This window comes from Armigeres subalbatus, chromosome 2 (genome assembly GCF_024139115.2).
Source record: "Armigeres subalbatus isolate Guangzhou_Male chromosome 2, GZ_Asu_2, whole genome shotgun sequence".
Lineage (NCBI taxonomy): Eukaryota > Metazoa > Arthropoda > Insecta > Diptera > Culicidae > Armigeres > Armigeres subalbatus.
This window is the reverse complement of record NC_085140.1, coordinates 185,537,422-185,554,137: the sequence shown is the minus strand read 5'-3', so window position 1 is coordinate 185,554,137 and position 16,716 is coordinate 185,537,422. Positions and strand designations below refer to the sequence as shown.

Sequence of the window (16,716 nt, the reverse complement as noted above, 5' to 3'; positions counted from 1 at the left end):
AACCCAGAAAATTTGCTTACGTAATAAGTGTACGACCCCTAAGTTGTATTGGGTATAGTTTTTGTACTCTTTTTAGGAGTGTAGTGACCGAAAGTCATTTAGTTTGTTTAGTCTGTTTAATTTCTTCTTTTTACTATAACTAAGCTTTTCTCATTTTCTGAGTGATCGGTTGTTAGTGCGGGCACTGCCCTTACTAATCATGTGTTCAAGGCATGTTAATGTGCAAGCATGGTTAGTGTTCTGTTACTGTTGGAAAATGGTAATTAATTCTGATAAATCATAAATGCTCTTTTTTATATTGATTAATTTTATTACTAAATACGCGCCAGGATCAGAAAGTTAAATTTTGGTCCAGGAAGTGTGAATGCACTTCAGATATCCTTATGATATGTGGGTGTAATCACGCGGGGCTTATTGCAAACGACTATAGCTTCGGAATGCTTGCGTTCTTGAAATGGGCTATAGGAGTTACAATAGAGCTATCACCTTCTAGCTCCCGGATCTAAGATTCTTGCAATTATATTAAATTTTGATAGTTGCACGAATATTCTATCCATAATGCCACTGCCAGACAGTGGGAGTTAGATTGTAATAACACACACACACACACACACACACACACACACAGTATTACACGGTTTTTGCAATTTATAAAACGCAACAGTTTTTTTTACGTTATATTGATTTACACGGCACGTTAAATGCACTACCTTGATAAATGTTGCTGCCGTTCAAATGAAATAAATCCAAGAAGCATGCATAATAATAGTGGGTTTGCGTTTGTTTGACTCTGCCATTATCCAATTTTAACACGTCGACGACACCGCATTCAATATAGTTATTTAAGTCGCTCAGAGAACAGCAGTATAGAAACAGCTTGTTGATTGATCGGTGTCACATTACAATGTAAAAGGCGTTCCGGAGTACTTTGTATCACAAACAGCCTCTCCTTCCTCCTTCCTGCCTAAGCTTAGTATAGGGATTGTATAAAATAGCTTAATTATTATTTCGATATTGTCCAAGCAAAAGTCTGCATATGTTCATAGTTGATTATAAGCAAACTGTGGGCAACAAATAAATGTACATGATTGCACCAGGGAAAAAAGGTTATCATCTGAATATATATACAAAAAGTTCACACATGTTTGTCATTAACAATTAGCGCTCAATAGCTCAGTATAAAAGTATAAATAGTTGCTATTGCATCACGACAATCAAAGCCTTGAATTTTAAATAGCCATTAAATATCGATACTTACTTCCACAGAATACGCCAGAAACATCCAAAATTACTGCCATTCGGCACTTCTGCTGAATATGAAATGGTCATTTTGACGTAACTGCTGCGCTTCTGGTGTTCCCCTAATTATGTTGTTATTTCATCGATCACTGCGGAACTTTATCACCCCCGGGCTTAAATGAGTAAGTAATTGCACTCAACACTTTGCACCCTTCACATCTATCAACATCACCATTGATCACATCCCCAGCCGGTGCCACTTCTTCGACGGCGTTGTTACCATGCTCCCCCCTTCGATCGGACACACGCGTGCTTATTTCTTTCACTTTCAAAGACCTTCTGCGCCGGTGTCGCGGGAGCCCCACCAATTAAGGCACAATCGAATTCACTGTTTCAACCTCTTCGATGGCTTTGAATATTTATTTTTAGCAAACTTGGAAATTTCACTTCACCACTATACGCGCGACAGCTAGGACGCAACAGCACTATATGGCGAGCACCACTTGTTGCCGAGTGTCGTCAACTTTGCATGACACGGCTCCGACCGCGACTGTTTTGAGATGATGTTGGACTTCTTCACGGCGGCGTTGATTTTGGATTGCGTGTTTCCTTTTCTTATGGGAGGTGATGATGTTGCTTCTTTTTTTTATGGCGATGATGATTTATTATTTTTCTTTCGTCACAAACCAGGGCTATGGGGTTCACATATGTGCGGTGCTTCTTTGCTCGGGTCGATCGTAGCACGATTTCGTGAATTTAAAATGATTTGTTAGAATATATTTCCCACTTAGGAAATAAACACCCAGCAGGTACTTCTATTTACATGCTTTTCTGTATAGAACTTGATTGATTGCCTTTCGGAATTATTCCGCGGGGCGATGACACAGTTGGAAGAATTTCGAGATTATCTGTAATAAAGAGTAGAAACAAAAACCAAAGTTAGTAAATTTATGCCGATAAAGAAAGGCGTATATACGAAGCGAAGAGTATATACAGAATTATAGAGCTATGAATTTCGCAGAATAAAATAATATAAATTTAATTGGATTGTGTTTTTGCATATTTTTTACATTGTTTTAATTTGTCTATATGATAAAAAAATGTTGTAACAAGAGAGTATGAACGTTAAATTGAAGTCAGGGTAAATACAATTTCACTCATTTAAAGGCAATCGACAGAAAAGAGCCCACATTTCCATGATGGTATCTACTCGTAAAGTATGAAGCTGATGGAAAAAGCAAAATCTATTGTGGTAGGTTTATACGGGGCCAATTACATTAGCGCATTTTTGGAGTAACAAAAGCCAGAACAAAGCACAAACACTTGGGAGGAACGTGGTGTACCATCGGATCGTAATTTAAATTAACTCTGGGTGGAATGCTATGTTGCTGGTTGCTGATGCAACGACATTATCCAGAAGCATGAGACACATGCGATAAGAAGGTTCCTTTCCTGTTGATGAGCACCAGCATTGCTGTTATTTGTGAAAGTTTCAGTTTCCGTTGGTGGATCCATTATGTAGACTTACAGTATGATTTTAATATTTTATTTATTTCACCTTGTGGCGTAAGGCTATCTGAATCATAACTGAATAGATTTTCTGTACCATCGAAAACTGTACAACAGAATCTAAGAATGTTAATACAGCTCACTTTCAGGCATCCAGCGATAAGGTTACAAACGCGAGCTCGTTTATAAATGACACGGTTCAAAACAATTGTAGATAAATAAACAACGATGGAGGCAGGTACAGGTATGTATATGTATATTTTCTATGTACATGATACGTTTAACAAGGAAGGTAGCTCTCTGAAGTGCAAGTATAGCAAAACAGCTGGTAATGTGTTTATGTGCTGCTAGTTTTAAACACAGCACGTTGTTTGCATTCTTTGAAAAGCAATAAAAGCACTAGATCGCAAGTTGGGAATTGTTGGGCTTTTAAAGCTTATTAGAACTAATGTTTTGTATACTTTGTATACTATATTTTTCACACTTTCCAAAGAACATGCAATTATTTCAAAGCGTTGAGGGGAATCGGTTTTAAATGCACCAATTGGGTAAAATGACCCACCGAATTTTCTAAGCCTAAATTTCGTTGCTAAATCGAAACTGATCGACGCCATACTGTACTGTGTTGCATATGTACTGTGTTGCATTTAATTGCTATAGTAACAAGATGTTTTGTGCTCAATATCAAACCAAACAGACACATATTTTTTTTACGTAGGATTATGTCAGTCTTTTCTAAATTGGGGTACACTTTACGATTGCGAAAATCGGGGACCGTCACGAAAATATGATAGACCTTAAACTTTAATATCTCAGCCGTTTCTCGATGGATATTCAATTTTTTTTTTGGAGCATTAGAATAAGGATGAGACAACGCTTCCTTGTATTTATATGAAAATACTGATTTTTAACTATTTACTATCGATAATTGATAAAAAGTTTAGAAATAGGTAAACCAACCAATCACGTACATGCATCACTAGCACAGACATCAAAATCAAGCAACTTGCGGGTTTGGATCTAATCCTCAGTTTAAACAAGATTTCACGCAGAGCGGACGCATCAAAGCGATCGCAGCGGAGCGGACACAGCATCACGGAGGCGCTGGTAACATTTTCAACGGAAATCCATCGCATGTGTGTTGCTGCAGATCATTTAACCTCAACGAACCAGCATTTTATATGAAGAAAGAGTTGACTACAAAAATAGCACTATTGCGATCCCGTGCCGATGCTGAAAACTGTATTACAAATTGTGGTGCCAGTTAGTTGTTGGAAAAGCGCAGTAGGGAAGGAAAATTGGTTCTTCTCCGGACCAGCATTTTCTGAAAAGAAAGGTTTAATTGCGAAAATGGACTGTTTCGGTGGCATCGGCGTTTGGCGTGGAAGCTTGGTTTCTGTTAGTTATTCCATCCATTAGTTATTATGGGCTGAATTTATTGAATACAAGAAAGCAGCTTTCCGGCGCGCGAGCCATTTTGATCGGGATTCCGCAAAGAGCGGTTTAACCATTTATAAGACAACTATATTGCCACCAACAAATTCTATGTTTTTCTGTATATGTTCAAGAGCTCTACTTATTATTTCCCATGTACTGGCTATATTTGCTACCGAGTAACCCACTAGATGAATTTGAGCCATAAAAAATTGAAATGTTAATTTGAGAAAAGTTTTTTTTACGAACAGAAAGTAAGTTTCGAGTGGAATAAGGATTTTCAGTTATAATTCGTTGAAAAAAGACGAAAAAGATATACTTTTTTCCATTGGTAATAATTATTTTGAATCTCATGTGTTAGATTATGGCGTGATGAGCGTGAAAAATGCTTTGCCTTTCTTGTATATTTGGTTTTTTGGCGAAATTGCTTGGGAAAAAAGTGCAAAACAAAAAATATAACTTATAATGCATTTTCAAACAAGGACTCTTTGCTAAAAAATGTAGCGAGCCTTGTTTTGATTTGTTTTACCTAAAATTTTTTTCTTTTAAATCCTTTGTTTATTTTTGTTGTAGCTTTTCTACCGCTTGCAAGGCAGTGGCATGCTCCGAACGCCCGAACGTTGTCTGCGGAATTCCGATCGAAATGGCTCGCGCGCACTTTTTTTGACTTAAATTAATTTATTTTTGCTTTTTGTTTGTTACATTCAGTTGATTCAGTTCTATAGCAATGGTTAGGATTTAAATATAATTCATAAAGTTTATCTAATGTATCAGAATAGCCTTAAGGAGGAATTGATTAATTTAGAAAATTTGAGAACCTAACTACTATATACACTAATATTTACAATAAAAATTTGATAACCTAGATTGGAACTAGCGCCCTAAGCGCTTCTTGGTCCGAGTGCAGGCAACGGACCCTAAACTTTTCTTTGCACTCACCAAAGCGTTCATGTATGGTTTTTATTCCGGCCAGAAGGTGGACCTCAGATGTTCTTGTCCCTGGAGGGGTGTTGAGGATCATCCTCAGGAATTTGTTTTGGACCCGCGCGCACTGAAAAGCGACTTTCTTATATCTAATGAAGTAATTCCATTAGCCTCGCCCCTTCATTAATCGTTATGAGTGCAAATTATATTTACACCCACTTCGGATCACAAAAGGGCGGGGCTAACGTGCTTAATTTATTGAATACAAGAAAGCTGCCTTCCGGCACGCGCAATCCATTTTGATCGGGATTCCGCAAAGAGCGGTTCGACAAAATTTGATGCACCGGAGCGGACACAGCATCACGAATAGAGATGTCGTAAAAACCCGATTAATCGATTACTATCGATTCTTGTCGATTATTGAATCGATTAATCTTTGGATAGTAATTGATTATCACAACGATGAATCGATTAATCGAAGTAACCAATTAATTTGCGACATCCTTATGATGTCGTAAAATCTTGGTTAATCTATTAGTAACTAATCGATTACCCTCGATTCCACTCGATTATTTAATCAATTAATCGTTGGGTAATAATCGATTCAAAGTTAATCGATTATCGCAACGATGAATCGATTAATCGAATAAATCGGTTAATTTGCGACATCTCCAATCACGAAGGCGTGGGTAGCAGTGGCAATGCTGAACATTTATTCCAAATGGCTTAGCGAAAAATAATCGAGTGGCGGCCGGACTCCTAGCAAGATTTTGGTACCTATAACTCTTGATATAGGTTTTTATATAAGAACCAACTTAATCGTATATAATGCACAGATTGGCTATATACGTTCCAAAGTCATTGCGAGTTTTTATTCACACAATTACGATTGATTTTCACTACTGTAAAAATTATCGTATACAATGCATTCAATATAACATTTTTCGACAATAATTTGACAAAGTTTGATGTGCAATGCGATTTAGATTTTTGATGGACGTAAATGCGACTTAATTTGCTGTTTGTTATACGATATGTGATTAACTGGGCTATTTCCACGCAAGGTGCCGACAAGCGTTTGGATACAGTTAGTTATTGGAAAGGCGCATTGGGAAAAGAAAATTGGAAAATTACCGAGGGTCGTGGGTTCGAGTCCCATCGAAGGGAAGGTGGTTACCTCCAATACATTTTTCAAATCAATATCGCTAGTCAAGCTGAAAACCGAAATTGGGGACCATCGAAATTGGATTTTTCTCGCAATCCGTACGTTAAATCTAACTTCGCTAGTAGTGCGCTACTCTAATAAGAGTTTTCACAACATTGCACAATAGTTGGGTCAAATTTCACGACATAAATCGATAACTCGAAAACCATCAGTGCTAGAGTTTTGACGTCTTCAGAAGACATGATCTGCAAGAAAAGATCTTCTTCTTCTTCTCTTCTTATAGGCATTACATCCCCACACTGGGACAGAGCCTCCTTGCAGCTTAGTGTTCATTAGGCACTTCCACAGTTATTGACTGCGAGGTTTCTAAGCCAAGTTACCATTTTTGCATTCGTATATCATGAGGCTAACACGATGATACTTTTATGCCCAGGGAAGTCGAGAAAATTTTCAATCCGAAAATTGCCTAGACCGGCACCGGGAATCGAACCCAGCCACCCTCAGCATGGTCTTGCTTTGTAGCCGCGCGTCTTACCGCACGGCTAAGGAGGGCCCCATCTATTTTTGAAAGAAAAGATCTATTTTTGGTATAAAGTTCCATTAGGGTGGCCCTTTTTTGAATTTTTTTTTGAAGATTTATTTTTTCAATCTTTTGAGTTAGGAGATGATTTTATCCTGCAAAGTTGTAGAAAATTTAATTCTAAGCATTTTTTTTTATGACAAAATTACTAAATTTAGATAGGGTGGCCCGAAAAAATAGTTTTTAGCTTCCACTTTCATCAATACAAAATATTTTCAAAAACTGTTTTAGCATCGCTTCAAGGGTCTTTGGATAGCGCATCTTTTAGTTACATAAGATGGTTGATAGCTTCATTTTCAAGCATATTATAAGCGTTTTTTCATAAAAAAGTGATAAAAATGCTTAGAATTAAATTCTCTACATTTTTGTAGAATAAAATGATTTCCTAACTCAAATGATTAAAAACATACATCTCCAAAACAATGTCACAAAAGAGCCTCCCTAATGGAAACTTACACCAAAATAGATCTCTTTTTGCAGATAATTTCTTCTGAAGACATCAAAACTCTAGCACTGATGGTTTTCGAGTTATCCATTTATGTCGTGAAAATTGACGAAACCGATCATTGTGCATTGTAAAGAAAATTTGGTTCTTCTTAGGAAAATTAGGAAAATTCGCTACATACGATTGAGTGTTGCACTTTGAAGAAAGTTCATTTCGGATAGTCGGATCAACCTTCTTTTGTATAAAATGGTGGCTTTTACACAAAATCGATGAAGACGCCACCTCGCCTCAGTGGAAACTATCTACGGCAACCACCCATCGGCGAACGTCGCTCGGACAGACAGATACCATGAGAGAATGTTTTGTAATATGAAGAAACTTCGTGTTGAGTCAAATTTCTGTTGTTATTCTTCACAACAATACGCATCTTAGATAACCAACAGCTCATAACCAAATTCAGAGTCTTGCGAGAAAATTTCATAGGATTCTTAGAATTTGTCATTCTCCCAACGGTCCGTTGTCTGCGGAATCCCGATCAAAATGGTTCGCGCGCTCCTGAAAGCAGCCTTCCTATATCTAATGAAGTAATTCCATTAACCCCGTCCCATTATTAATCGTTATGAGTGCACATTTTATTTACACCCATATCAGATCACAAAGGGCGGGCCTAACGGGCTAAATTTATTGAAAGCTGCTTTTCGGCGCGCTGCTAGCATTTTGATCGGGATTCCGCACTCTGCAGAGTGCGGTTGAACAGCATTTAAACTTGTTCTATACAGCTGTGGCAATAACTAACACGAAATGAGCGAGAATCACCATTTTTCTGTGGGGCTGCCTATCTGATTCTGTTTTTTCGCACTTGTATACAAGTTTGATAAATTTGTTATCATGGCTTGTTACACGGTTAGAAAAAAGTACCTAATTTTAGGTACTTTTTTTCTCTTGCATCTCCCTCCCTCTTCCCTTTGTTGTCATAAAATGAAGAGCAAAACCACTCAACAAGGGCATTAAAGTGTGGGAACCCAACGTTGAGTAATCTCATGTTTACAAAAGTTGAGTGTAATTTACCTAATTTTGGCTAGTCTCTATTTAAAATTAAGTATATTTTACCTAATATTAAGTGAATTTTACTTAATTTCAACAGAAAATTACTTAATTTTGGGTTCCCACACTGAACCCCCGATTTGAGTGAAAAGTACCTAATATTAGGTACTTTTTTCTAACCGTGTATGATTCGGAACAGTTTTTGCCTCTCTTTTATTGTGTATCTGGAATAAATTTATACCGCTTTTTATACCGAAGTTGGATTTTTCTCCAGATACACGCAACTTTCCCAACTTCGGAAGTAGTGCGCTGGATTCCCCTAAAAATGCGCTAAACAACGCATCTATTAGTTTGACAGATAAAACTTAGGAAGAAAGTTCGGTTCGGAAGTCCGGACTTCCGAATTCTAAGTTGGTGCTACGCCGACAATATCGTTGTTCGTTATCTATTGAGAGCGATTTCTGCAAACCCTGCCCCTAACTTATTTTTAATGGCGTTTTCTAGCAGTTTTTATAATTATTTAGACATAGGTAATTGATAGAAATAATGAGTTTTATTAAAATTTTTATTTATTGGGCATGTCTAGTTATTGTACACATGCTTTTTGGAACTAAACGTTGACCGAATGGCTTGCAACAAGTTGCATTCGACGTGGAATCCTGTCCTATTGTTTTCTGGTTAATATTGGTCAAATCGGACTATGGGATCAACATTTATGGCCAAAATATTTTTTTATAATGAACGAGAAAGGCACCATTTCCGCTAGGGTGATTAATCAGGGTTTTTGTGTATCAATCACACATGAACTCAAATTTGAGTTTCTAGACACATACAGTGGCACGAGCCGAAAGGAAACGAAATAGAGCAACGTTTCATATGCGTTGAATAGTTTTATTTTTTTAACTAAAAAAAATAACGACGCTGAAACACAAACAGCTAATTCATCATTCCTTTGCCATACATAGGAACTCTGTACAATTTATTATAACCTGTAAAACATTCGATCAATGTCGCGGTGGTTTTGAATTAACAAAGGGAAAGGTTGTACGCTCGGTTCTGACGGATACTCTAAAGGCCAGAAATTGTTTTTATTTTTTTATTTTTGTTTGTTAAAAATTTAAAAAATATTGGCAATTTTTGAATCGCTGTGTGGTGAACTTTTCCGTTTCTATCATCCATGTTCTACGAATACATTTAAAAGGTATTCAATGGTTTTAAAAATATTACGCAATTAAATTTGGTTATAGCTACATAGGAAGCACAAAAAAATAGCAAACCAATTCATATGTGCTGCGTGCATTTGGCTTACTTTGAGAGAAACCAATTCCAACGCCAAATGTGAATTACTCCGAATTTGTTTATATCTATCGAAGAAGAAGAAACAAAAGCGAAACAGCAACTAGAAATTCGATACGACCGCAAGGTCACAAGAAGTAGGAACCGATCGGACGGTGGATGACCGAGTTGGATCCACCGGGCGGCTGAAGCGTGTTTAGCGGATCTGGTCTTGAATTATTTGAACGATTCGTCATTCTCGATGATTGCCTTTTTGGTGTTGCTGACCAGAGAGTCAGCCAATGCCGTCGTGTCAAGCCGCGATCGGGCGGTCAACAAGAAATGATGCATGTTGTGTCCATCAACCGCGCGCGCGATGATGATGATGATCCACGGCGATTGGTACTTGCCTGCCTATGATACCGCGTCTCGTCCGATGGAATGCGGCGGGAGACGTCAGCAGTGTACGGATAAGACTTACTGAAAATAACCCGAACTACAGAGTCGCTAATTTGTGGTTTGCTGGTGGAACTGGTTACACAGTGACTCAGTATAATGGGGCGACCTTCTTGAACGCAAAACTTGTTTCAGAGGTGATTCTGAGATGAGGAATAGGAATAGGGTTTTCACCGTAGCACATATTTAGCCGGTTTTGGGAATCCCTAGTTGGAATCTTGAGATTTGGAGTGAAGGGGATTGTTAGTCGCAATTATAAGTGAGTGAGTGTTTCATACAAATGCTGACGAGTTACAGTGCGAGTCAGAAACTAAAAAATTGTTTATTTACATAGGTTTACGAATCAGAGCAAACTTCGTGACATCAAATTGCACGCGTTTCTCAGATACTGTTGCTAACTAAAATTAAAACTGAATCACCCGTTTACGTTTAGATTTTCTAATACAGGAGTGTCGTTGTAGTCGATGACGGATTTTTCTACTGACGTTATATATTTTGACAAATGCGTACCCATGTTGTTGTATACGAAAATAGAAAACCTAATAACAATCCTCTTAGGAGAAATATGCATAAAATGCGCCATCACGGTATCTTGGTTATCTACCCAAATTTTGTCGCAAAATCGTGAGAGTCTGAAGCCAATTAACGTTTGCAACTCGTTTCACGAAAAAACTTAAAAAATAAAATGTTTTTATGGCTCTTTCCGATGCAACCGCCAACGATGCAAAACACATTTTTCCTTATCATAATCTGTCTTAAACATTGACTGCCTAACGGTATAAGACTGACTTATGCAAAATAGTGTGACAATTTCAATGAAAAGTATTGGAATATTTTGATTATCATTTTTGGGTGGCGCATATTGCCCAGCGTCGTTAATTTTAAATTTTAAAACACTATTTTGGAATAAAATAGTTTGCTAGTAAAATGGTTGGATTTTCTAAAAAAACTGATATGTTAGATTATCGATAAACACTTCGAAAATACATTGCTTCGGATGAAATCATAGTTAAATTAAGAGACTTGCTTAGAAGGCGCATATTGACTATACTTCCCCTATATCGTTACTCTTTTTTGTTTACTCACGCTTTAACTCGCGAAAATATTATCTGATTCGCAAGACTTGTTGTCGGATCGATTCATGTTTGGGTTGGCAGTGTTCATATATGTATAGGAAAGTGTGGAAAATTTCACTAAAAATTTGCTAAGTTGTTGAAAAAACCAACAAGATCGCACTAAAATTGATCAATAGTGCGGAACTGGAATAAACGCAGCTTTTGTCTTTTGAACCGCCAAATCAGCACAGCACATTCTGCTATATATAAAAATGTAGTTACATATAGTGTAACACCAACACTCCGAATTATAGTTAACCGTATACTTAATTTTTAACGTATGCCGGTCGGGAAGAAGAAGTGTATCGATGGTAAAATATGTTGGTTGGGTACATTCGCATACATAATTTCCATACAGCCAGGTTCCATTCACGTTGTAGCTTGGTTCTTCAATTCATACTTGCCATTTAATATTCCGTAATCGCTTTTAAGCTTGCTGTATCGATTTCCACGCCAATCAATTCACTAATAAATTTCATAATTTTAATGCATTCAACGAATTTGGGATCGTGCCTTGCAAGCCAAATGAAAGTGTTTCGCATTGCAAAAGAAAGCTTCCACCCGACGCACACTGGGACAGCCCTGGTTCAAACATGGAATAAACCTCTCAGTTATTGGAATGATTAAATTGACCATGGGTGTCTTCAGCGAAGTTTCAATGTACATCAATGCCAACATTTTGGTCAATATTCACCATTTTTAGCGATAATCGCATAAAAGTCCCATACGCCAAATTGGCCAAACAGCGTTTTTAAAGTGTGATTTCTTCAGAAGTTTCTTGTCAGTTAATTTTGATGAACCTTGCTAAAAATATCAAATTTCCAGAGCCTACTGTGATGATTTATTTGGTTATTTTGAAAAGAAAGACCAAAAAATGAAATTTGATCAGTAATTGTACTTTTTCAACACTTTTACTATTGGATATTATTCAAAATCATAGATATTGGTAAAATACACGATTCGTGGCGGTTATCCAGTTAGAAAAAATGATTTTTGGCGATTAATCGTGGAAAAAAGGCTAATTTATGGTATTTTTCACATATGCCGATTATGCGATGGGGCAGAGACGGGCAGCTGTTTTAATCGGTAATGGACAGACAAATTCACGCCCTTTCAGATAAACACTTTCCCAAAGACATGATATTCGATGATTTTTTTTTAAATTAATTTTACTGAATGCCGGTACTAATGCTATAAGGAGGTATTTTATAGCGATTATCGCTAAAAATGATGAGTATTGACCAAAATATCGGCATTAATGTATATTGAAACTTCGCTGAAGATACCTATGGTCAATTTCATCATCTTAATGACTGAGAGGTTTATTCCATGTTTGAACCAGGGCTGCCCCAGTGTGCGACGATGCATGCACGCAACCGCACTAGCACTGAACGGCGGAGAATGTGGTCAGTAGAATAACAGAATAGCGATACGGCTGCCGAAGCCTAGGGACACATTCAAATTGTTTGAAGGATCGGTTGCTTATTATTTCAAAGATTTTTTTCTACACCCAAGCTGCGACTGTTAGATTTTCTCACAATTCTGTATAAGATCCTACCAAAATCTGTATAAGAACTGGGCATAAGCGAAATTGTTAGATTCTTATACAAAAAATGTAGGTCATTGTACAAAAAAGGTCTCATACAATATTTGCATAAGAATATAGCATTTCGCATATGTCCAGTCTTATACAGGTTTTGGTAGATTATTAGGGTAACGGTACCAATAGTGGAGGTATTAGTAGATCCACAAAAGAAAATATTTTTAAAAAATTGATAATTATGGGAAATTTACTGCTTTATTATCTTAGTCAACAGATAAACTAATAAATTTGCTAACAAAAGTGAGATAGATGTCATTTAACATCAACAATTATCAAATATTGCTTGCACCACTATGGGTACACTGTTCCTTTAGTGGCGGTAAAAAATAATTTTGGTTCCTATAGTGGTGCTATCCATTGGTTTCTTATGAGACTCGCCACTATTGGTACAGTTGCACCACTATAGGTGCAAGGGAGTCAATTTTGTTAAGAAAAATCATTGTTTTCAATAGTTTTTCAAGCGAAATCTTAACATAAGTTGCATTTAACAGGATATTTAAAGCACGACGCATCAACTGAAACCATCGTAAAGTGTATAAATATGATAAATCTCATTGAAACCCCACTACCTCCACTATTGGTGCTACCTCCACTAAGGGTACGGTTACCCTATACAGAATTTGTTAGAAAATCTAACAACCATAGATTGGGTGTATTTGATTGGCAGTCACGGATTGTAGTTATAAATGTAGTAAGTCATATTAGCATCTTTATGAGTAACAATAATGAACGAAATTATGGTACCACTTTTTTTTATTGTCGAAAACTTGAATTATGCTGACCGACATTCGGTCGGTGTATGTTGCTACGATGAAGATATTGCCAAAGAGTATCCACAAGGTAGTTATTTTGAAGCATACGATATTGCTCATTGTCACAGACTTTTTCGAATCTTGCTTCGAAAACACTATTAAGTGACGTCATACGCCATATAGCAATGATGTGAGCTAAAAGTTTAGGTAATCGACGAGGAATTCCCCAGAGTTCATCCAGAGCGGTTCAACAAGGTTTATAATTCATCTTATGCTCACTTAAGAGCATTATGCATCACTGACAACGATCTTGACCACGCGCAACAGTTTAACATAGTTACCGGCAGACTAAAGGTGCGTCATATATTTACCTGCTGAGGCTTCAAGGTAACACATGAGCCACTCAAATCCATACCGGCTTCAACGGGCGATCTTAAATCTCTTGGCGTAGTACGTCAGTCGGTTAATTGAGCCAACCACGTAGACCTAATCTATCGCACACGGATGATGGGGGCTTAATTGTTTGGACGTTGCTTGGAGTACCCTCAGTTGATCGGAGTAGGTTAAAATTGCGTTAGTGATTAGCTGTGGTTGCGTGCACCACCACTAGCTGCTATCGGGTGAAGGTTGCTTGAATAATTAATTGCAAATCTGATAGGCGGGTTCTTCTATGTCATCTGGTACTTTTACGATCGATGTGAGTACAGCTGGACTGGGGTGATTGTTGGTTGGAACACTTTTTTGCCAAATAATTCTTAGCCTTGTGGATCGTATCACAGATTATTCAGCAAATTAAACCATCGAAAAAAAATATGTGTGAAGATATTCAACGCTAAATTCTTAAAAGGTGTTTGATTTTTACTTCAATTTATTTGTCTCTTTGATCTATCGAATAGTTTCCCAATTCTTCTAGAAGTAAGTGACTCCAATGAAAATAGTCTTTTCGTCATAGTCACGAAAACCAATAAAAGGGACACTTTTTTTGCAAAACTCATCCTTACTAGAGAAACGTTCTACTATAGTGGAGTTTTAGCAAATGGACGTTGCTCGTAAGTTCCAACCTACATCAATCAATGTTTTCCCCGGAAAACTGAGAAATTACCCAAAGTATGTTCGCCGAGATGGTGATGCTCAGATAGCTTTAGGCTTTTTTCGGCGGCGTGAACCGGCGCGGATGAGAAAATCAATTTGAACGCGTGTATTTGGATTCACACGGTACTAATCACCCGTATAAAAATCGACTTCAGTTTAAATTGTAATAAAGCTATGTCCATTTAGAATCCGGAATAATAAAATCATCTGTATCTCGGTAAAGGATTGACGTACAAATAAGGTTAATACATCAAAACAAGGGTAATTCACTGTACTTTAAGGAAAAAAATATTGATACAAATCATTTCTTCTTGTTTCTGATGAAAACCCTCCTCAGCCGTGCGGTAAGACGCGCGGCTACAAAGCAAGACCATGCTGAGGGTGGCTGGGTTCGATTCCCGGTGTCGGTCTAGACAATTTTCGGATTGGAAATTGTCTCGACTTCCCTGGGCATAAGAGTATCATCGTGTTAGCCTCATGATATACGAATGCAAAAATGGTAACCTGGCTTAGAAACCTCGCAGTTAATAACTGTGGAAGTGCTTAATGAACACTAAGCTGCGAGGCGGCTCTGTCCCAGTGTGGGGATGTAATGCCAATAAGAAGAAAAAATCAAAAGTTGCACACCTCCGGAGTCAACTTCCTTGACACATTTGTTCCACATTTTGGTCATCTGAGTCGCGTCCCTATCTGTTTTTCCACTTTTCTTAAGCTTCCGCTTCATTACTGCCCAAAATGTCTCGATGGGCCGGAGCTGTGGGCAGTTGCGTGGATTTATGTTTTTATCGATGAAATCTTCGTTATTATTGCGGTACCACTGGATGACTTCCCGGCTGTAGTGGTAACTCGCCAAATCTGGCCAAAACTTCACGGGATCTTTATGGGCTTTATGGAAGGTAGACCACGGTTTTTGAGACATTCCTCCTAGTACAGCTTCAAGGCATCGTCTTATTCGTCAAAAACACTTAGGTCTTTGCTCCACAGCTACATATCCCTTGCCAAAATCATCTGTTTTTTTTTTGCAAGTTTGTACAAAGAGCAAACTTAAACTTCGCAGGAACTACTCCTCGTGCCGTTGCCATGTAGATTTTTTGGCTAGGAAGCTGTCCGAAATCCATTTTGACGTAGGTTCCATCGTCGATGAGCAGGATTATCAACGTGGGTGTGGAGATTTTTTTCAATTTATATCAATTCATACATACATTTGTTGTAGGACCTCCTCAGTTATAGGATCGGGGGATATCCGATGCGATTTGTGATCAATTAAATCTGTTAAACAAAATCTTGTGCAGAAAAACGATCCTAGGATCTTAACCTGGCTGCTACAACTTTCACGGAAGAAACTTCGTGATGTCGACGGTTCCAAAGGACCAGGTGAAGATGGCCTCTCACCGTTATTCATCAAAGAGTGCTCCGATTCACTTGCTCTACCAGCTGCACTGCTTTTCAATCGCTCAATCGTAGAGAAAACATTCCCTTCGACTTGGAAAAGATCTTCAATAACTCCCATTCATAAATCCGGAAATGTGCACGACGTTCAAAACTACAGGGGAATCTTTATTCTCAGCTGCCTCGCTAAAGTTTTCGAAAGTATGATGCTGGATTTTATATACCCAGCAGTTCAACACATCATAGTTACCGAACAACATGGATTAATTAAGAAACGGTCGACTACTACGAATCTTATGAGTTATGTGTCTATGCAAATCGATTCTGTGTATGTGGACTTTTCGAAGGCTAACGAAGGAAACTCAGAAGAATCGGCTTCCCTGACTGGTTAGCCACTTGGATCGCTTCATACCCCGACAACCGTTATGCATCTGTGAAACTCGGGACAGTCAGGTCGGTTCCTTTCCGTATTACGTCCGGAGTGCCGCAAGGAAGTCACCTTGGGCCCCTACTTTTTGTGCTTTTTGTGAACGATTTATGCAGCGAATTAAAATCTTCAAAATTAATGTATGCCGACGACTTGAAAATGTTTCGAGCCGTAACGTCGCTGGTGGATTGTTGCGCGTTGCAAGCCGATGTTGATAAGCTTTCGGACTGATGTGACAGAAATGGAATGACGGCGAATGTAAACAAA

At 38.0% G+C, this 16,716-nt stretch overlaps 1 protein-coding gene across 3 annotated transcripts in view; it reads right to left on the bottom strand.

Annotated features, from left to right (window-relative positions):
- LOC134211369 (bestrophin-2) overlaps nucleotides 1-16,716 on the bottom strand; it is a 92,683-nt gene that overhangs the window by 52,592 nt on the left and 23,375 nt on the right. For all 3 annotated transcript variants that reach the window (XM_062688162.1, XM_062688164.1, XM_062688163.1), the window contains exon 2: nucleotides 1,259-2,147. In XM_062688162.1, coding sequence (XP_062544146.1) covers nucleotides 1,259-1,329 — 71 coding nt within the window. In that variant the 5' untranslated portion in view covers nucleotides 1,330-2,147. The remainder of the gene's footprint in view (nucleotides 1-1,258; nucleotides 2,148-16,716) is intronic.